The sequence below is a fragment of the Coffea eugenioides genome, chromosome 10, assembly GCF_003713205.1.
Source record: "Coffea eugenioides isolate CCC68of chromosome 10, Ceug_1.0, whole genome shotgun sequence".
NCBI lineage: Eukaryota > Viridiplantae > Streptophyta > Magnoliopsida > Gentianales > Rubiaceae > Coffea > Coffea eugenioides.
Window position 1 is genome coordinate 10,285,647 of NC_040044.1, and position 22,348 is coordinate 10,307,994.

The 22,348-nt window shown below is 33.0% G+C and overlaps 1 protein-coding gene across 1 annotated transcript; it reads right to left on the reverse strand.

The window, feature by feature from the left end:
* Nucleotides 1-3,666: 3,666 nt before the first annotated feature.
* LOC113748948 (patellin-3-like) lies at nucleotides 3,667-6,566 on the reverse strand. The gene is made up of 4 exons (XM_027292554.1): nucleotides 5,012-6,566; nucleotides 4,729-4,853; nucleotides 4,473-4,614; nucleotides 3,667-4,370 (listed from the first exon to the last, which is right to left on the reverse strand). The coding sequence occupies exons 1-4, from the start codon at nucleotides 6,353-6,355 to the stop codon at nucleotides 4,119-4,121; spliced, it is 1,863 nt and encodes a 620-aa protein (XP_027148355.1). The 5' UTR covers nucleotides 6,356-6,566; the 3' UTR covers nucleotides 3,667-4,118.
* Between the last annotated feature and the right edge of the window lie 15,782 nt (nucleotides 6,567-22,348).

Here is a 22,348-nt window from a genome sequence, read left to right on the forward strand (position 1 = left end):
TTGTCATTTCTTCTTGTCTTGCATATAATGGCCTCTTTTATCTTTTTTGCCTCTTTATTTTTTTTTTTTCCATTTTCTTTCTCCCATTGGCATGTTCCCTCTTGCAATCTCTTAATTTGTATGTCACATAAGTGAATTATTGGCCAGCATTTCTTCAATTTGTCAACCAAAAAAATGCCTGTTCAAATTCTATGTCTGTGCATTATTAATTGAGTTGAGTATGACATGTCATGATTTATTAATTAATTAAATGTTCCTTCTCTATATCAACTTATTGCATGCCAACCAAAACCACAAATTTGTACAAAGTCAGCCAATCTTCTTGTGAGTAATGTTCATCAAAGTCACATGTCATGACTGGCAAGTTGATCACATTTCCTTTCTTCCTTTTTTTTATTCAAACAAATGACATAAGGTAAAGAAATAGGTTGAAGAAATACCAATTAAACTAACTAATATGGTTAATTAGGACTTTGGTGCTTGATGGAATGAATATGGCAATTTATGTAGCTTTGTTATTCCAAGAGTGCTTGTGTTTTTTTCTAATCATGACTAATTTTCTTGACAAGTTCATCATACAAAGCAAAGTGCACCAAGGCAAAGATTTTTAGATGGCACAAGGGTTTGAAAAAAAACTTGCGTGAAAGACTGAAAGTACAAATTGAAACTTTCTCCTAAAAATCCATTTTGGAACTTGTCAAGCAGCATACATGATGAGGTAATGAACTAAGATTAGATTAAATTACACCATACATAATAGTACTGAAACTGATTTATCTTGGACATCATTTGGATGAATACATTGGAAGAATTCAAGTTTAAGTAAAATTTTCTCGTTTGGATTGTCATTTTCTAGATTCTTTGTAGAAAAATATATTATAACGACTTAACGCATACGAAATAAAAAGCTGTTTGACTAAATGATCACGAAAAACGTAAAATTTTTTCTGAAAAAACCTTCAATCCGAACAGATATTTCCTAGAAGGAAGGTAGAAGCTTGGGTGCAAGTAAAGATGATCAGTCAATTATGATGTTACACTTGTTACAACCAAACTTCGAATACAGAATACAGACTGAGCACCACACACCAAAAACTCTTTTGACTTTCATTTCATAGGTCATTCATTAATACTGCGACGGATATCTTAGGACAAAATTCTTTTACTTTTCCTCGGGAATTGACCATAATCTTCTCAAAGCAAAGATTTTATCCTCAAGCAAGAACAAAAACCTTTACTTTTTCCCCCTAGGCCTTGGCAATTGTCATGGGATTTGGGATACATTTTTGTTGTTGACATTTTCTCTCTCTTTTGGCATTTTTGTTTTACGAATTTTTGTCGATTTTATCTCTCTTTTAGCATTCTAACAGATACACTTAACCCAAGAAAAAGAAAAAAGAAGGCAAGTGTAACACTAAGGACCTTATATAGGGTGGCAAGTGAAATTCTCAAAAACCCCATATAAGATTTGTGGAATTATCCCTAGAAATTGACAGGCAAAAGCATAGAGCCTGAAATTTTGACTTGAGGTGTCTTGAATCAGGGGATATGGTTGCTCGTTGGCAATTTGGTGGGCCTTCAAGTTCAATATGATTATTATCTTTTTCTTTTTCTTTAATTTTTTTCCTCACTACCCTTTCCTTCTCCATGGAATTATCATCAGGAAAGATGCAAATTGAATCCCTCTTTCTTTAAGAGAGTGTCTAAATAAAAATTAAAAGCAGCTGATGATTATCACTCCAATATTTCACAAACAGAACCCAAGTATAGAAAAAAAAAAAAGGAAAGAGTTAAATAACAAAAGGAGAACAGGTTAATTGTCTGTAGGAACATTTCTTGGAAGCATTATTGTATTAAACTTGCCATTCTGAAAATAGAAAGTTATTGCCTGATATGTTGGTTTCTTCTTCTTTCAAAATTTTTTATCCTGATATGCATAGGACAAAAATCTTTGTGAAGGGATTTGATGTAGGAAGAGGAATAACTGATAACTTGTGGGGAGTGTCCAAGAAATTATTGCAAGGAACCTGTAAAACAGCAGACATCTTGGCATAATCAGTGGGAAGAAGATTTGAACATTTGAACAAGATTCTTGGGATTATATTAAGAGGGATAAGGGGTTGTCTCCTGGCATTATTGGTGAGTGGGGACTCATCGAAACATAAATATTCTTTCAACTACTTTTGATTATAGCAGTCAGTACTACTCGCAAGTTTGTAACTTGAGCTGTTTGATCCAAAGGATGAAGATGATGATTAGAGCAAGGAACAAAAATGAATTGAAAATCCTTAGTAGTATATTGCTTTTTTACAAAGTTGGTGGAGAGAATGATTAGGGACCCAACTTTAGTACAAAATGGACCTAAAACATGAGATGTACCATAATAAACAACCAAAGGCAATTTCTGAAAGACAGCTAAGAATCTAATAAGTTTACTGCAATGTTCAAAAAGACACAACTTGACATTAACAGAAGATCAGTTGCTTTCTCTTTTTTCACAAAGTGCTTTCACATCCTTTGCCCTACTCAAGCTTTTACCACTGTTCTTAACTTATTGCTCTTTTAAACATGTTTTGTTTAGTCTTTTTGGCAGAAAGAGAACTGACAGATGTTTTCCCTCACACTCTTTTTGTTTTCAAAGTGAACATTTTGAAACCCAAAAAGAGTATTCTTTCTTCTTCCAATTGTTTGTCCATTCTGCCTTTCTCATATGTATCACTCTCCCTCCTTTTTTTCCGACTACCAACTTTTTAGAATTGGAAGAACAAATTGTTGTTGTTTTTGGTTTTGTTCCTTCTCTAATCTAATCACATTTCAATTTTGTTTTTAGTGAGATTCTTCATTTGGCATTGGACTACTTGAAAGAACAAAGAGATGCATACTACTATCATTTTGACCAAAAGAATAAAGAGTGCGCTTGGAAACAATTTTTGCGTAGGTTTTTAAGGTTATATTAAAAAGATAGTTAAAAAAATAAAGAAAAATATTTAAAAAACGTGTTTACGATGCATTTAATAGTGCATGCTCCGAAAACAACTCTTTTACGATGCATTTAATAGGGCATGCTCCGAAAACAACTCTTCAGCTCACGTAATTCAATTGAAAATTGAATAAAAAAACTTTTTTGTGAAAATGTAAGTAATGTAAACTAAAATTATCACTAATGAACCAGAAGAAATTGAACCACAAGGAAAACATAGTGATTAACTCAAGAAAAACATATAGCATCAACCAACGTATACTCCATCAAAGACCATTTAACACTACTATCGCTTTCAGACACCAACGGTTCCAAACCGGTCTGCAAACCATTCCTAGAAGTGGATGAAAAGAAGAAGAAAAAAACCACAAGACATCAAAACCTTCTCTGAACCAAACTGACACAAATAGTACTAAACCAAGTGGTAGGACAGCGTACGTGGGAGCGGTCACCATGTTTGAATACAAAAGCAGGCATGCACTTGATTGAATTTTTTTTTTTTTTTTTTTACATGCAATGGAAGTGACATTATTAATTCAGAGACCATTTGGATCATTCACAGCAACACATATAGGACTAGAGGTCTTTTCGTTTTCCATAACGCAAGGCCGCATAGAAAAACACCAAATCCAAAGAGAATGAATGCATTTAAAAGCGAAAGGACAAATGTTGTAGTACCAAGGAAATGTCTAACAAGCACCAAAGTTGGCAGTAGCATTTAACATCCATAGGAAGAAAAAGCCAGAGACGAAGCAAAATGTACACATTGTAGTTTACAGGAAGAAAGTATTGACAAAAATATTCATAAATAACAGCTGTCCGCATTGCACACTTTCAATCCCCTTTCAGTATGTATCTTTCTAACGCCTCTCCCCCAATTGTCTCACAAGATATTTAGAACAATCCAACCACAAAAGTTTAAAAAGAACCCAGAAAGAAAAAATCCAACAAATATGAATAATAACAAAATCCCAGAACTTTTGAACTCATTATCCAATGCTACTATCAACCAAGAAAAGAAAAATGATTGTATGGATGAACTAAAAAAAAAAAGAACCCTCCTTGATCCCACTTATTATGCATTGCAGTCTCCTTGTGAATTTGGTCCAAACACCTCAAGAATTTGCAATGCTATTCCTCACTCTGACTTGATCTTGGACCTACAGAGAAGCTTCTTCTTCCTGGAAGTTTGATTATCAAATGTAAGCACAATCTTGCCTGGTTCCCCAATTTTATAGCTTCCACTGATCACTGGTTCATCTGTTGGTCCAGACTTTCTTGACTTTTGTACAATCACAGTGTAGCCACCCTCAGCACTCGGTACAAATTCAGCTCCATGAGTTACTTCCCATCCTACTACTCTTACCTCCCACACAAGAGTGCTGCCAGCCTGCGTATCCAACAATCCCAAGAAATCATTAGTTAAAAATCATTGCTTTATCATATCTACAATTAACCGAAAATGTTATAGAAGACAAGCACTAATTATTACCTCAGTAGCTGGGAATTCAACGGTTTGCTTAGATGATGGCTTGATAATTTCCTCTGTTGCAGCTTCAGCAATAGTAAATTCTTGTTCGCCTCCTCTGCTAAGACCACCATACTGTACAGGTACTTGTTCAGGTGCTATGTACCTGATATTTCACCAATCCAAAAAAAGTACATGTTACATTGATATCAGGCATGTATTCAGAATTGGGAAAATTAATTAACCAAGCAGAGAGAAACGGGCAAAGACTGCTGCTTACTTGAATAGGGTCTCAGCAGTTTTGGAAGGACCGGCAAATACAAACTTGCTCTTGGTCCTTGTGGTCAAGAATGGACTGATCATCCTATTGTAGGCCACGTACCACCATGGAACATTGATGAACACCTACACAGAGATCACCAACATCATCCCACATGCGAATCAATTCCAAATTTAACAACCAACCCTTGATTCATTAATATTAATAAATCAAATTATCAAACTCAATAACAATTCACAACAAATTTAGGATCTGAAGAACAAAGTCAAAAATGGATATGAACCTGTTTGGCAACAAATTCAGGATAATTGTCCTGCAACAATTGGAGGGCTTGATTGGTGGCCTGTCTCAACTCCTTCTTGAAGAGGAAGAGTCCAGGGGAATTCTTGAGATCATTGACTTGAACGATTGTGTTGATCCCATCAGGATGGAAGTCCAGCTTCCTGATACTCTTCTCCAAGAACTGAATTCGCCACCTCAGGAACTTAGAACGCTTGTCAGCATCAGCAAAAGCGTTCTGATACAATTCCTTATCCTGAAATTCACCAAAAGCGTTGTAACAAACGGGGTGTCCTTCTTTATCCACTCCATGCATGTAAACAACCTTTTCCAGTCCACTCCCAACACCTTCTTCCTCCAACAGTCCCTCAATTCCAAATTCTTTTCGCCAGGCGACAACGCTTTTGAGCATGGAAAAAGCATCCTTGACCTTGAAGTCTCTTGCCCTGAGGAACTTGAGAAGGATCACGTCACTTCTCTCATCGGCCAAGAGAGGAATTCCCCATATGGATACTTCCTCCGGGCCCTTTGGTTCCTCCACGACTTCCTCTTTTGGTTCCTCCTTTGGCTGCTCCTCCACCTGAGCAGCTGCCTCAGGAGCGGGGGCGGCAGGCGGGGTGGTTTCTTCAACTATGGTTTCCTTGATTTCTTCAGTCTCAGCCTTTTCCTCCACCTTCGCAGCCACAACAGGGGCAGGCTGTGGCTCTGCTGATGGTAGTGTGATGACTTCCTTCTTTTCTTCAACAACGGGCTCGGCCTCAGGCTTTGGTGGTTCCTCCGATACAGGTGGAGTGACTTGAGCAGCAGGCGCCTCGGCTTCAGCTTCCTTCTTCTCTTCAGTTTTCGTTTCTTCAACACCTTCCTTCTTCTCCACCTCTTCAGTCGGTTTTACCTCCTCGGTGGCAGCCGCCGACGCCGCGGTTTCAGCCTCCGGTTCTGGCTTCTTCTCCTCCTCCGGTTCTGGCTTCTTCTCCTCCTCCTTAGCCGGAGCAGCAGGAGGCGGCGGAGGCGGGGCAGTGAATTCATGCTTGTCAAGCGCCTCCCGAATCAACTTTTTGAACTCATCAATAGCCTTCTTCTGCGGGTCAGGCAATTCTTCAACAACGTTGGTTTCTTCCTTAAATGAAGCAGATTCAGCAATCTTCTCCTCAGCCTTCTCAGCCTCAGCCTCGAGGGTCTCCACGGCAGCCTCTTCCGCCGGCTTCTCCATTGCCGCCTCCGACTTTGGAACCGGATCAGGCTCCGGTTTTGGGCCCACCGTTGATTCCTTCTCAACAACAGCCTGAACATCGGATACCACCACCTCCGCTGGTGCCTCTGCTGCTGTATTCTTTGTTTCCTCCGCCATGTCTAACAAGTTTCTTTAGTAAAAGAAAAAAAACACAATCAAAAACCCAAGTTTCTTCAGTAAGAGAGAATTTTCTGGAAAGCAAGGAAGTTGTGAGGGGAGAGGGAAGAGGGAAGAGAGGAGGGGTTGATGGGCTTGAATTTGGGAAGGATTTGAGGGGTTATCAGGTTATGGGAAATGAGGAGGAGGCTAAATATGAGAAGCGGGGAGGGGACTAGGGGAGGGGGTTTAGAAGGGGAAACTAGTGTGTGAGTGTGTGAGAGAGAAAAAGGAAAGGGAACAGACTGTCAAGAGGGGAAACGTCTGTCTTGACGGGAGAGAGGGAGGGGCCGAAGTGGGATTGCCAGCTCGTTACCACTCTTGTCGTGGGGTCCACACCACTCATACCACTCTCTTAACCGTTGATATAGCTATGATTCATTCGTTCGTTCAGCTTACAAGTCTACAACTACAACTACTACGGAGTAGGCAGCGGTTTTGCGTATAATTGTGGGTAAATTACACCAATAGTCCCTCGAGCTTTTTTAAATTAGGGCAAAAAAAAAATTGGGCAGCCGTTAAACTATTTTCTGTGTCTGCTTCGATCATTAAACTATTTTTTGATTCAAAATGGCCACTGAAAAAATACTTTAGTGGCCAAAAATGTACAAGCAAAATAGTTTAGTAGCCATAGGAGATTTTAGGTTTGGATTGAGAAGTACAATAGACATATTTACCCTAAAAATTTGACATGTGATTTGCACTTTTTGGTTTGTTTTTAAATTAAGAACAAAATCAGATGAAATGATCATGGAAATGTTTTAATTAGTTAGTTGAGTAGTTGAATTGAAACGAAAAATAATTTGATAGTCAAAAGTAAAATTACGAAATAATTTAATAGCTGTCTGCTATGTTTTGCTCTTTGAATTATGTGCATAGACAAAAATTGTTTGGAACTTTTCAAAAATAATATTAAAGTATTTTTATTATGTAATGAGATAAAAAAAAAGTTGTTGGAAGGATAAAAAATTGATTATAAAAAAGTTATATAATGCAAGCAAAAGTTTTTTTTCCAAATAATAACATATCCGAACAATTGAAATGTTTCTTATATTTGAAATTTTTTTGCTTTGTGGTTTTCTAAGCATAGTATTTTGATCCCAAGTTGTATTTCGGTTTATTTCTACCTCAAAAGGACATGGACACATGCAAGAGAAAGATTTCAACTGATAAAAAAGGAAAAATGAGTTTTTTTGGCTTCATCTGTCATCGTAGTTCCTTCTTGCCCTTGAGGTGTTGGATGTGGTGCGCGTTGTGTTTGAAATTGGTTACGGAGTTCGTGATTAAAATACAGTGTTGTGAAAATATATGTAGGACTAAAGTATCTCATTTCAAATATTGTGGGTTAAATTTGCAGAAGATGAAAATGTTAGGGACTATTATGAGAACTTTACATAATTGCGGTGTATATACCTGTACTGTATATGATAGAAAATAATTAATTAATTTTTTGTCAAAAATAATTAATTAATAATTGTGTAGAATCTTGTGAATTCTGTGATACATATCTGTCTCGACATCCATAAATGGATCTTTCGAATTTATCAAACTTATGCTTGCTATTTTTGGCTTGTAACGCTTAATTTGAATCTGTTTCAGTTCGAGGACGGCGGTTAGAAAAGAGTTTTTCTTTTTTTGGACGGAAGTAGAGGTGACAATTTGTCCCAACTTTCAATGGACTATCCATGCCAAAGGAACTTTGGACGGAATGAATATTATAATTTGATATTGGGTTTAAAATAAAATATATCTTAATTGTACCCATTAATTGATGAAAAATATTAGAAAATGTTGAGGTTGACAAAATTTCTACATGGTAGATCTCAATAAATTTTTCTTCAGTCATTTTCTTTGTATTTTAAATGTTCCAATATTGTACAAAGAAATCGAAGCAGCGTTCGCATAGGCTTAACTTACATCTAGGAATGCCAATTTCTCTTTGGGTGATCAAAGAGAAGGATCCCTTCTCGCTGTGAGCTTATCTTGTAATTTTCTATTCAATTGCATAACTTTAATCAAATGTTTTATGTTATCGAATATCAAGGCAGCTGAGTAGTTGTCCTAAGAACTTTGCATAGAGTGTAAAATGAATTCATGAAAATATAAATTTAAAGAAATTTAATAAATAAAAAATATTAAAGTTATTTAAAAAATAAAAAATGAATTAAAAGAAAAAAATATGTAGAAAATAGATTTGGGTATTGGGCGGGATCAATCTAAACCCATCCCAAAGTGATCCCGCCCAAGTTAGTTTCAAAACACATATAGGTAAGGTTGAGCCCAAACCCATATGACTCGGTTCCATCTCAAACCCAAGCAAATCCCGCCCATTTTGTCACCTCTAGGCAGAAGGGACAAGACATATACCTCAATGAAGCAAAAATATTTTGTACTCAAAAGAATAAAACTTATAATCCGACCATCCAAGAAAGGTTACACGAATGTCATCTCCATATTTTGGTTAATTGTACGTTTTAAAATCACTAGACTAACGTCTTCTCGACTTGATAAGAAAAAAAAATTTAGCAATTTATCACTCTGAATCAATAATATACGTTCATTTTCAGCCGAAAATGAATATTCTATTAAGTAGAAAACAAATCCAAACTGTTGCGAAGCTTGATTCGAAGTTTTGCTTTCACATTTAGTAAGATTTTAAAATTTAATTTCGAACTCAACTCGATCATAAATTTGATAGGTTGGAGCTCGATATGTGCAAGTTTATTTTATTTTGAATTTTTTTAGAAATAATACATAGATAAAGTATTAGTATATCAAATGAAAATAAAAAAAGTTCTTTTGAGCCTTATTGAGTCAAATGTTTATAAGCTCAAATTTTGGGTCGATAATCTAATCCACTCGTAATAATTGTTTGAGCTCTGTTCAAGCTCATCATACTCTGATTCAAGTCAAGCCCAAAACAATTGAAATAAATGGTTGCTTTATTTACAGCCCTAGAGCCAAGAAAATGAAATGTGGACTTCTGTTGTAATAACTCCATAAAAATAAAATATTAGCTCGTGAATTGGATATTGAAACCTAAAAAATGATATTTCCAATTAACCGAGTGTTGTATGAGCTAAAATGCAAATCAAGCAGAGGAGACAAACAATTTTAGTAGTTATTCTTGTACCTTGTGTAAGTGAAGTATATTTTACATGCAATCTTACAATGGCTTCTTTCAAAATTGAGAATTTTTTTCCTCTAAGAAACAAATATTGAATTAATATAAAAAACGGAAAAAGTACTCTTTCTTCTTCTTCTTTTTTTTTTTTTGTGAAAAAGATAATTATCATTAGGTAATTGCAGTCACATATTGCTTCGACTAATGGAATCTACAAAGTCAAAACAAGTAATTCATTGTTTAGCTTTCATAAGTAAGGTAGTTGTAGCAGAATCCCTTGCGCTATTATTATGCAAATTTCTCTTATTTGTATGGATCTGTTTAACAGAAGAATGAGGACCAAAATATTGAACGTTAGGCTGTTAAGGGACCTATAAGCAATAAATGTAGAAGGACCAATTCTCACGAATTATAGAATGATGATGTGCCGCTTTAATCTTCACTTAACCACCAATTAAGTAACTAATGCAGACAAAGAAAAACTAATATACACAAAGAAAAATTGGAAGAACTTGTTGACATATATATAGTCTTCTAGAGGCTTAAGTGTACTCTTGGGCGATGACACTAGTGAAGTTCCATCTTGTGAGGTTCATATTCATCAAAGAAAATTTGCAGAAGTGATCAGAGTTTCATGAGATGGTACATTTACTAAAGATGCCAAATATTTTAAAAAGCACTAATTAACGAAGAATTTAGAGAAGTTGGTAGTTTTTCTGATGTTCTTATGCTTTTTATTTTGTTCAGATTGCAATTTTTCAAAGGAAAATTTTTACATTTTTCATGATTACGTTTTTCAATCATTTTTTAATTTCACAAATATGAAATCGCTATAATACATTTTCCTACAGAAACTCCAAAAAATTGCAATTCAAATGGCAGCATTTTGACGTAAAAGGAGGGAATATTATGGTTAGAAAATTCACTTTCCATGTTAACTGAAGAATTATTTACATTCAAGAGAATTTGACAATAAACTAGGGAATATCATGAAAAAAAATATTACTTTTCAGACATTTTTATAAGCTTCTACGTCATTTGTCACTATCAACATATGAAAATTTTAATTGGAAGTTTCATACTGTATAATCAAGGATCTTCTAGAGAAGATATACTTTTCAATTGATTACCGGATAAGATTTGGTGAAAACCCCATTAGTTTACTTAAGGAATAAATACCGTCAACTTTCAAAACAATGGGCAAAAGTTTTGTGGTCGATGCTCAAATTTTCTAAACCTCATGGGTCAACCCCTCAATCAAGCTCGTTGAAGAAAAATTGTTACCTCGAGTTGCCGCTAAATTCTTTGAAGCTTAAAAGCTCTATTTCTCAATTTGAATTTCCGAAATAAGAACACTTAAACTTGCGTTTTTTTCTTGAATCTAGGCTTAAGACATTTTGATAAGTTTATGAAAAAAACATATATGGTTTTTAAAAATTTTTTTAGCAGGTGAAAGATAGGATTTAAAAATCGAAGATATTTCAATAAGTTTATGAAAAAAGCAAATATTATTTTTTAAATTCTTTTTTTTTTGATAGAAAAGAAGTGAGATTTAAAAAGCAACGAAGGAAAAAAAAAGAATTTAAATTGAGGACCTTTAATTTCAGATGTCTCAGACTAATTAAGACATCCTCGGCCATATATGGTTATTTTATCTGTGAAGATAACATTTTATTTGTGTATACTAAATTTTTTTGGCCATAATTGATGTGGCTGTTGTTTTTGATTAACTTTTTATGCACAGAATGTATAGTAATTTTTTTATAATAACAATTTTGGATGTATATCACATATATGTATGATTTAAATTTTAAATTTGAATTTATATTATACAGTATGATCTAAACTTGCTAGCGAAAAAAAAAACTAACAATAATGTATAAAAAAGTATAAGTTATCCTTTTTTTTTATTTTTTATTACCCACTTTTGGGTCGAGAAATCTGTGAGCGAGTCTAGAGATCAGCCTATTGTGGTACGTACATGTGATGGACCTTTCAGCATGCCAAAATGTAATCTGACAGAAAACGGTGGTGCAATGTACTTTGGAACATGTTGGCGTCAAACATTAGAGATTAGAGGGAACAAAAAAGAAAGCAAGAAAGAAACGGAACAAGTCGGACATTCCTTGGTACCCTGACACGTTTTGTCCGGAGATGCATATCCTTTTACGCAACAGGCTGGCAATTGATCCAACGTTGCTTCAAAGATTTAACAACTAAAAATGCCGGCTTATTAGACCATTGTGTCAACGTAATTATTAAACAAAACATTATTCTTATCTTCTTTAATTAAAAAAATTGTTTGATATCTGTGTATGATTGATAAATGTAATTTCTGTCATTACTGCAGATTTTAATGAAATTATGATATTTTATTAAAAAGAATTAACAAAATTGTTTGCACAAAATCCCAAAAAAAAAAAAGAAGGAAAAGCTGTCTTTTTACTCAAAAGAAGAGAAAAAAGAAAATAGTTGTAATTCTTAAGAAAATGGTTAACCACTAAATTAACGCTACATCGAAGAAAAAATTGCACTAGGTGACATATGATATCTACGTGGCTAAATATTTTGTTCTTCTCAAGTAGCTTAAATTTTTTTTTTTAATATAGAAATTAGAAGTCTCTATTAAGAAATTATTTGTATTATCTATCCAAAATAAAGATAGGAAATACAGAAAATATGTCTATTACATATTACTACATCCCATTTACTAATTTCCTCATATCTTTGTATTAATTACCATCACATACTTACCACACACATTTGGCTTTTTCTGAATTGTTTTTTAATTTAAAAATCAATCAGAATCCAAAAGCACCTATTACTGCTTTTGCTGTTTTAGCTTTTTCTTTAAAAAAAAAATTTAAGAAAAGCTGTAAACATATTTTGACAAGCAATTTAAAACAAAAAAAAAGTACTAATTTTTTAGAATCAAAAACTAAAATTAATTACTCGAAATCATTTGAAAACAGACCCAATATCTACAATTTTTTTTTTTTTTTTTGGAAAGACACCATATCAAATATATATATATATATATATATATATATATATATATATAATATTTATGCATGTATCTGCAACGGTTATGAACTGTGAAGTTGAGGACTCGTCCGTGGGTGTGGTGTGGTGTGGTGGACCATTAGCCCTCCTCCGTCTTTCATGCGCTAAAGGAATGGAAAGCTGTTGACTGCTTCTTCTTTGCTGTCTTCAAATCTTTTGCAGATTAAATATAACTACAAAATCTAAAAACCTGTCTTTATTTTATTTTTTTTTTGAATTTTGTATCTGAGTGGAGAATATGTACAACCAACAAGAGTTTACATGAAGGGGTCCAGCTTGTCTGGATGGATCCGTTGGGAATATGTTTTCCTGTTTTCGCTTTTGTTCTTTTTTTTTTTTGTTTTTGCTTTTCATTCATGAAAAGTTTTTTTTTTTTTTTTTAAAAATAAGTTCTTGAATGAAAAAAGACGAAACTGTTTGATGATTCATATACAAAAGTATGGTTGAAAGCTGTGTCATGATAAGTGATTAGGAAAGACATGAAAAAAGCATTCTCGTGTTGGGTGAACACCTTTTTGTTTCTTTCTTTTGCATTTTTAACAAGAATATCGAAGGGGCAAAGTTTGTGGGGCAAAAAAAAGAAAGATAAACAATAGATGATGAAAGTAAAAGCAAAGAATAACGTAAGGGTTTTGAGCAAATTATAAGTAATTACTGCTTTTCTTTTCTTTTTTTGTATACGATTCGATTCTAAGGATATCTCAGAATCCAAATCTTTGGAGAGAAAAATATGCACTTATTCTTTTTGGTTAATTGGGATATGCACCCCTCAATTTTCATCATTTTCTAGTTTGCGCTCTAAATTATCAGTTGTAGCGATTTAGTACCTTATACGATCAATTTGTGGCACATTGTTCAAGTTATTTTGAATTGAATGAATTTTTTGTAATTATTCTTTTAGTAGAAACAATTTAGCACTCATAATTTGCATTAGTTGGCAGTTGTTCTCTTATCCATTTAGGAGTACTAAAGTTTATTCAGTAAAAAATACTTATCAAATTTATCATTTTTGATCGGTTTTTAGCAGTGTGCTAGAAATTGATTGTATAAAGCACTCCAATACTATAATTGATAATTTGGAATACAAGCTACTAATCACTGATACTTTAGGGATGCAAATTACAACCATGTAGTTAAAATTCAGTCCAAGATAAAAACATTCATCGAATTTGAGGCTGATTCGAACTCGACAAAATTGAATCGAGGCTCGATTCGAGTCGTTTGCAGTCCTAAATGATGTTACTACTGATCTTTTGAATGATGTTATAAAATGGAAATTTAACTGACAGGTATAAGACATAACTAAATGCGCGTCAATTCATCTTATTTGATTGTCAAAAGGAAAATTCATGGGAATTAAGAGAATGATGAACTTCAATTACCACAATACTACCAAAGCTGTTTGTTTCATTTCAAGGTTCAAGTTAGTCAAGCTGCAAGTATTTTATATTTTTCAAAATATTTTTAGAATTTTATAGTGTAATCTTTATCTTTTGTTTAGATTTGTAGTATCTATTCTTTAAATTTTTGATATCTGTGTATGTTTGATGATTTTAATTTCTGCCATTAATCTAGATTTTAATGAAAATATGATGTTTTATACCCAAAAAAAAAAAAAAAATATCGAGCCTACCTGATTTGATGGTACTTAGCCGGCCACTTAAGCCATGGGGACATCAAGGCATCAATTACATGAAAACAGATAGAGATTAATTTTGGGTCTGCCATCAATTTCTAATTGAGGTAGTCCCCTATCTGACAATTGTGTTGGAACCACCCAGTTTTTCACATGTATCATACATTAAGCATCAGTCAGCAGAAATTCTTGGTCTTTCTAATTTCATCAGGATCTACCATTTGTACCCCCAATTCATTTGATAATTTCTTATGTTCTTCTACTTCTCTTAAATAAATGGGTTTTCTAATCAAATTAAGACGAAATACAAGCGCGATAAAAAGTATATATTAAAGCTACTAATTAGTTATCGATTTTGCCCTGCAAAAAAAAGGAAAAAAAATTAATTGTTCTCAGTTTTCTTTCACATTTTTTAAAAAAAATAAACCACTAGTCAATGGAAGTTAATTGTAACTTTATATTTATTCAAAATCAGAAATTGCAAGACAGAAATTAAAATTTTTAGTCATTTAATATCTTATAATTTGCAGGCTATTTGTCTAATTATATGTTCATATCTTATGATTCTAGAAAAATAATGTCCTTACACATTAAAAGTCTATTACATATTTCCTTGTAAAATTTACCAGTTTAAATTGTTATTTTTAAGAGTGTTTATAGAAAAATATACTATAATAAATTAATGCATGTAAAATAAAAAAAAATTAAAAAATTTACTCGCAGAAAACGTGAAAATTTTTCTACAGAGAATCACGGTCCAACCTATCCCACTAAAAGTCTCCTAATATATGTTGTCATACACGGGTCATGCTTTCTGATGCTTAATTCGTGGCAGTTTTTGGCTCTTGTATGGATTATAAAACACGAAAAAAAGACGGCGTGTTCACTCTGATATGACATGTTTGTAAAAATCAAAATCTGAAACCCTGTTGATGAATAACTGGATAGAATTTTTTTTTGTACCACAGAATAGTTTTTTTTTCTGGGGTCAATCTGCACTCATCTATCACAGTCTATTTTTACTCTTATTCTAGTCTATGTAAGAGAAAGGACGCAGTTGGGCTATTGGAGAATCAAAAGAGACTGAACCATCATCGAACTAGATGGATGCACTATGCACTCTTATGAAGTTACGCCACTTAAGTGACAATTACATATAATGACAAGTGACCTCTCACCCTATCAAGTCTTATAGATTACGGTGGTGGTGACTAATAGTTCAAAGAGCCGTTAGTTTTGTACATAGTACAGTTTTATATAGTCAACTGCGATAAAAAGGATAACCTGATTTCTTTGTATCGGTTGTCCTAAGCACCAAAATTCAGGCTGAATTGAAAGACACATGTTGGAAGGCCAACTGCCGGTGCTCGTTTGTTGTGGCAAAGACAATCGACACGCTTAGTTAGGAGAATCCACTTCAAAATTGATGAATTAATTTTCATGCATGACTACAGTCTTGGATAGAGAAGTGGAATAGGACACATCTCATTCATCTTGAGAGACAAATTTTTTGTTTTAATCATGCATACAAGAGACAAATGCATGGAAAAATTGGAAGATCATAATTTACTGGTTGAGAAAATACAATTAGTTTTGGTAATATGTGGCCTGCCAATTCTTTTAATGAATTGCAACTGCCGGCAATATAGTTGGATTATCAATATTTCAAGTATTATACTGCTTTGAAATGGATTAAACCATTAAGTTTAATATATGTCATGCATTCAATGGTAAAAGTGTATACACCATCAGGGTATAAAAGATTAATTTTTTAGAGTAAATCTTATATAGACTGACGTGGTAAATCATACTAAGATATTTTACACTTTATCATTCATTACTAAGATATTTTAGGGATGAGTAAATCTTTTATATATATATATATATTGTATATATATAGACACACACACACTTTATCATTCATTACTAAAATATATATATATATAGACACACACACTTTATCATTCATTACTAAGATATTTAACTGGATTATGTGAGTTTGAATTCACCGAGAATCAGATCATTCGGAGATGTTTGGATAATACTTGGATCATTTTGTTTACAAAATTCTAAGATATGTAATCAAAGTCCAATTTTCACCTACCAAACACATGCAACTAACGCGGCTCTTGGAAAAATTTCATAAAGACTGCAGCCGCAACATACCTAAGTTTTCCTTAATCTGAGGACGAATCATTTCATGATTGGCTAACAGTCAATTGGATGATATCTGCTAAGTACCAAGAAGACATGTCCAAACTCCAAATCCAAAACAAGGTCGAACTAGACAAAAATACAGTGCTGCAAAAGCATGGTTTTGCCATTTTCATAATGTTGGAAGGCAGTGTGAAGTATCAAATGAAAAGTGAAAAAAGCAGTGTTTTCTGTGGCATATTTCTATGGATGACATATAGAACACCTCAGACAAAGAACGGTCTTTATTTTTAGGTATAGGGTGAAGGACCAAAATAGTCCATCACCTTTTTAAAAAAATGCTTTTGTGGTCCCTGATCACACATAAAATAATAGAAAATAGTCCCTTACATATCACAATCACAAGCGTCCCAATTTGATCCCAAACCCTATTTCTGATAAAAAACTTTTTTTGACCAAAAAAATGCACATCAAACTATCAAGGATAAAATAAGAACAAGAATAACACATTTTCCTTAGAAAAGCCTTCTTACCACCACTTCTGGAGGAGGAAGAAAGGAGGGAGGGCTTTTTGAGGAAAACTCACTCTGTTTGGATTAGCTGTTTTTGGGGTGTTTTTGAAATATTTTACTGTAACAGTGTATATGAAAAACTTTTACTATAGATGTTTTTTGAAATATTTGATATATTGTATGGATGAAATATTTTTTGAGTTATTTTTGTTTGTGTATTATTGTAGCAATGTATTTGAAAATTTTGTTTTTGAAAAATAGGGCAATCCAAATAGACTTTGCTCCTATTTTTCTCCTGAAAGTATGAGCATATGACTGAGACGTGTATTTTTTCGCTAGAAATTTGGTCGGAATTATGTCATGGGCTTAAATTGATACGTGAGGAACTATTTGGCACCATTTTACATGTGTGTGTGTGTGAGAGAGAGAGAAAGAGAGAGAGAGAGAGAGAGGAACCATTTTGGTCATTTTCCCTTTTTGGGTATTCTAACTCGATTCACTTGTAACTACAAAGAAGCTATTTTAGGGGTAAGAATTTTGATATTGTAAAGTTGATCCTATTGACAAATTTGCCTCTAACTTGTTTTCTTGTAAAACCAGTATTATACCATAGACCTACAACATATACATTAGGCTAATCAAGAGAATTTATACACGAAGAGAATAGACACCAATTCAAGCCAAACATGCAATACATACACGTATGTGCATGTACAGAGTTGCCTAGATAATGAATTGAAAAACTTCCCACTTTTTGTTGGATTTCTTGGATGACAGGTATACTACAATATTTTACGTCCCGCTAATATTTGACGATTATCCTACACTTATAGCAGCATTGTTGAGGCAGTCCGGTAATTAATTTCTTAACTTGAGAAACTATATATATATATACTCCTCATGACAACATCCCATGAACAATTCCTAAGTCGGATTTCCTTCAACTCAACGGCAAGAATCAAACAATACCGTCCGTGGTACAAATGAAAGTGACCATCAACGGACTTTCTGTGGATAAGTTTCCCAATATTATGTCAAAAGGAATAAAGCTAGTAGTGCCATCCAGGACATAGATACTTTTCAATTTTGTCTTTGTGCCATGTAGTGTTTTTTTTTTTTTATGTTTAGTTCAGATTACAAGCTTCAACCTATAGAGCATATGTAGAATAATGACCCCTGCGGAGTGCGGACCAGGGATGGACCTTTGGCAACTAGGGAATACCATGAAAATAATCCCTGATATGGACAGGATAGTTTGTAGATTGGAAAATATATCTTTCACGTGGTGATAATAAAGAAAGGCTCTAGGATTAGATCTTTCGTTACATTTTTAGTGTTACATTTTCTGTCATACCATTTATTAAAATGATACATGTTCCTTCATTTCATATGCATCAATTGATTGATGATTAATGGAGAATAAGCATATTAATGGGTTAGATTTTATCCAAATTTAATCCATACCCAATATATTTGGGAAAGATTTAGATTTAACTTTTCAAAACCAAACCTTACTGAGACCTAGACCCTATAAGAGAATCATGGGTTCGGATAGGATCTGATTTTTTATAATTTATATCCGAACCCGAATCCAAATCAAACCCTGCTTAAATCCATATCTGTGTTGTGTGTGTGTGTGTGTCTATATAAATATAAAAGTCAAAGTAAATGCAAATAAATGAAAGTGATGTAGATGAAATTTTGAAACTAAGTAGAAGTAATTAATAATAGTTTTTTCCTTAAATTCATAATATTGCATTCAACTTCTTGAATGTTAATTTTATTGTTCGAAAACAAAAATTGGATGATATTTATGTTATTTTTTTTAACTCTATGTATTTTAAAAATATTTTTACTTTATTTTTTACTGTATATTTAAAAAATACGAACGGATAACTGTTGAATATTTAAACCCATGAGGGTGCGGGTCTCAGTTTACTTTTTCATACTCATGAGAGTCTGGGTCTAATCGTGGGTCTAACTAAAATAATTATCCTTGTTGATAATCATTGAACCAGCTCTTCTGTGGATTTTTCTATTGTGAAATCATTCTGGCGCAAAACTTTACATTTATATTTCCTTAAATAGTCCAAAATACCAAACAATGCTTTAAGGAAAAAACAAATACATACCAGTCGATTTCTTAAGGCGTAGAGCTGGAAATGGCGATGATTAAGGAACAGTTGCTCAAAAGATATATGGTCCAACTGCCAGTTGTAATAATCGAATCATTAGATGCCACCAACAACACCAATTGTCCATTCTCCCAAAAATGCACGTTACCTTAAGTACTTATCAATTGATTGAAATGTTTATACAACTTCTTAGTATCTACGTTCTTTCAAGAAAATGGAATTTTTTTTTCTAAATTATCTACGTTGGATAATAGCCAAGTCCACATATCCACGTGGAATAATTGTGGTTTCGATGAATATTTATTCAATATATAAAGGGAGAGCAATGTAGTGCTGCGAAAGCACACAGTGTCACTTTTTAAAATTATTGATTTACCCTTCATTATAAGTGCAAATTAGCCCCAATATATTCTAGAAAAAGAAAACCCTCCACAATCAGAAAAATTTATCTTTTTGAGCTCAAAGTACAACTCCTTGACACTAACTCCCTCGTATCCTATTTTTTTCTCCATGATTTTTTTAAAGAATTAATCTTCTATACATTGACAGTGTATATACTTTCATCATTGAATGCATGACACATGATTCGAATTTGAATTTAAAACCCAAATTCTGTACATGTATCGTGCATCAAATCGTGATATTGTGTACACTGTCAGTGTATATAAGATTTACTCTTTTTTAAATACAAAATCTTTCTCTAAATCAATAACTAGATTTTTAAGATAAATATGTATATGTCTATCACGATATGCAATTTAATATGAAAAAAATAATCATACGTTTTCTTGAAATTATAAGCACAAATTTTCTGATGTGCCAAAAGCACTAGTACACATAAAAGATTGAACTCGAACGAAAGAACACTAAGAAAAGCATACCACGGCTTCAAAGAACCATGCATAAAATGCAAGAGACAATTTCTACATATGGCCGTATTACAAATTTGATCCTTCCAATTTTTATGTTAATTTTCACTAGACGTTGTTTTCAATGCTAATTGTAGGAGTTAAAGCGGAATATTGTCAAGCCATAATCAATAGATAGGCAAATGGGTCTACAATGTTTGGATTGAAAATTATTTGGAAAAGTTCTTTAGATTAATACCGTTACATGTGTGTTTGGATAGCAATATTTTTCCCAAATGTTATGTTGCTTGTATCACAATTATATTTTTCAATCAACTTTTTTATTTTTCTAACAACATTTTTTTCTCACATATATCACATTACAAAAAGCGCTATAGTAATTATTATAAATAATATATTTCTAATAATCTCCGATCAAAACAAACTCATTAATTTGATGTGTATAAGATAAGAAGATGATTCATAAAATAAAATGATGATTAAAAAATATGTTTATGATGCAACCGACAATTTTTTTCTAGTTAATATTAGTTCATTTGAAAAGGGTTATTTGGAAATAAAAGAAAGGACAAAAGGGAAAAATAGTATCAAGGCCCAAAGTCATCACACAAACCCCATGTTTGATTATGTCTTTAGACTGAAGCTCAAAGGGAGCAGATCCAACGTTGCTTACCATTGGATCTAGGCCATGAAGTAAAATGATAGCCCAGTGTAAATTTGTATTTTGACACCAATAACTAGACTAGATTGGGGAGTAAGTTTAGGTGTCTGCCTGTAAAAAATGATTCTAAATTCCAATATTTTAAAATGATATACGCGAATATGAAAATCTCTAAAATTAAGAAGCTGAGTTACTGATTAGATTATTTTTGTGGCTTAAATCGTACGTCATTTAATATAGGATTTTTCTAAGTTTAGGTTCCTCTTTGAGTTCTGAATTTGACTAACCAAAAACCAATTGAAATGCACTACAACAACATTAGAAAGTACTGATTTTGTCTTTTCAGACAAATAGACAAAACATTCTTCAAATCACGTGGCTTTTGGTATCAATTGTTTGGATACATTATTTTTTTAAATAATAATATTTCATTTACGTCATAAACACGTTTGTTAACTCACCTTTTTATATTTTCAATCACCTTTTTATTTCACATACATCACATCATAAAAAGTGTTACAGTAATTATTTCAAATAATGCTCTATCCAAACAAACTAAAAATTTAATTTCCGTTAATAGAGATTGGCAATCATCATGCTGTTTTTGTATATTCTGCTAATGATTGGACTAAAGTGGGACAGAGTTTAAACCTTTAGAAAGCAAAATGTCCCGAACTTTAGTTTGAAAGGGATCAAAGTGAGAATTGAGGTATAATACAAAGGTGCAAAATGAAATTAACCCAATTGCTAAAGATGCAAAATTTGCATAATCATATTGTCTGATTAATTTAACAACCTATTTAAAAAACCTTATTGGATAACATAAATTTTGGATTAAAGATTTTCTGAATATAAATCATTATTGCCACGATGTAAGATTTTTATTAAATAGTTATGAAGCTTTTTCTCAATGGGCAAAAGTTAAAAGTATTTTTCTTTGCGAAGGTTTAAAAGGTCTTACAGTTAACATATCCTATGAGACAAAGAAGGCAACGCAATTTTGGGCATTTTTAATAATGAAGCCCAAACTTAATCTAATCACATAAAATAGTTAGTTCAAGTAGGTATTAAATTTTTCAAAAATTATTTTACTTATATTATAAACACGTTTTCCAATCATTTTTTTTTATATTTTTAAATATTTTTTATGTCACATACATCACATCGTAACAGATAATTATTACAGTAATTATTCCAAATGACATTTCAAATAATACTCTATCCAACCACATTCATTGTGATTACAATGCTGGATCATGTTGTACCCTGGTGATCCACTACTTTTGACCCGTTAAAGTACACTCTCAAAATCCAGGATTGAACCATCCTAGACAAACAATTTTTAGGCCAACTATGAATTCTTTGGGTAATAATTAAATAGAGCCTGTAAAATTTGAGACCTACAAGAGCTCAAAAATACACACAAAATTCCATTATGTTGCTATACAATTCTAAAATAACCCCAAACGTGGCTAGGTTCCATTTCCTCCTCCATCCTTCTCAGATTCTTCCATGAGGCAGCTATATATCAAGTAGCTTTGGGAAGAGTATTCACAATTGCCTAAGCAGAGCAATGTCCGGTGCTGCAAATACAAAAAAATCCTTGATCTCCATAGCTCATCCATAGCTGCAAATCATGCCAACCTTTTTGATGTGGTTAAAATATGTATTTGTTGAAGACTGATCACTACACCATTGAACCTCTGCATGTAGACAAACTTCTGTACATACAAACTTTAATGCATCCCATATTGCTGCTATACACAAACTTCTGTACATACAAACTTTAATGCACCCCAT

Bases quoted from the DNA above. Each gene is read 5' to 3' on its own strand.
- LOC113748948 (XM_027292554.1), bottom strand. From the start codon at position 6,355: ATGGCGGAGGAAACAAAGAATACAGCAGCAGAGGCACCAGCGGAGGTG. The intron at 4,854-5,011 runs GTTCATATCCAT...ATCTCTGTGTAG, and splicing joins CTGAATTTGTTGCCAAACAG to GTGTTCATCAATGTTCCATG. The intron at 4,371-4,472 runs GTAATAATTAGT...TTGGATACGCAG, and splicing joins TTGAATTCCCAGCTACTGAG to GCTGGCAGCACTCTTGTGTG.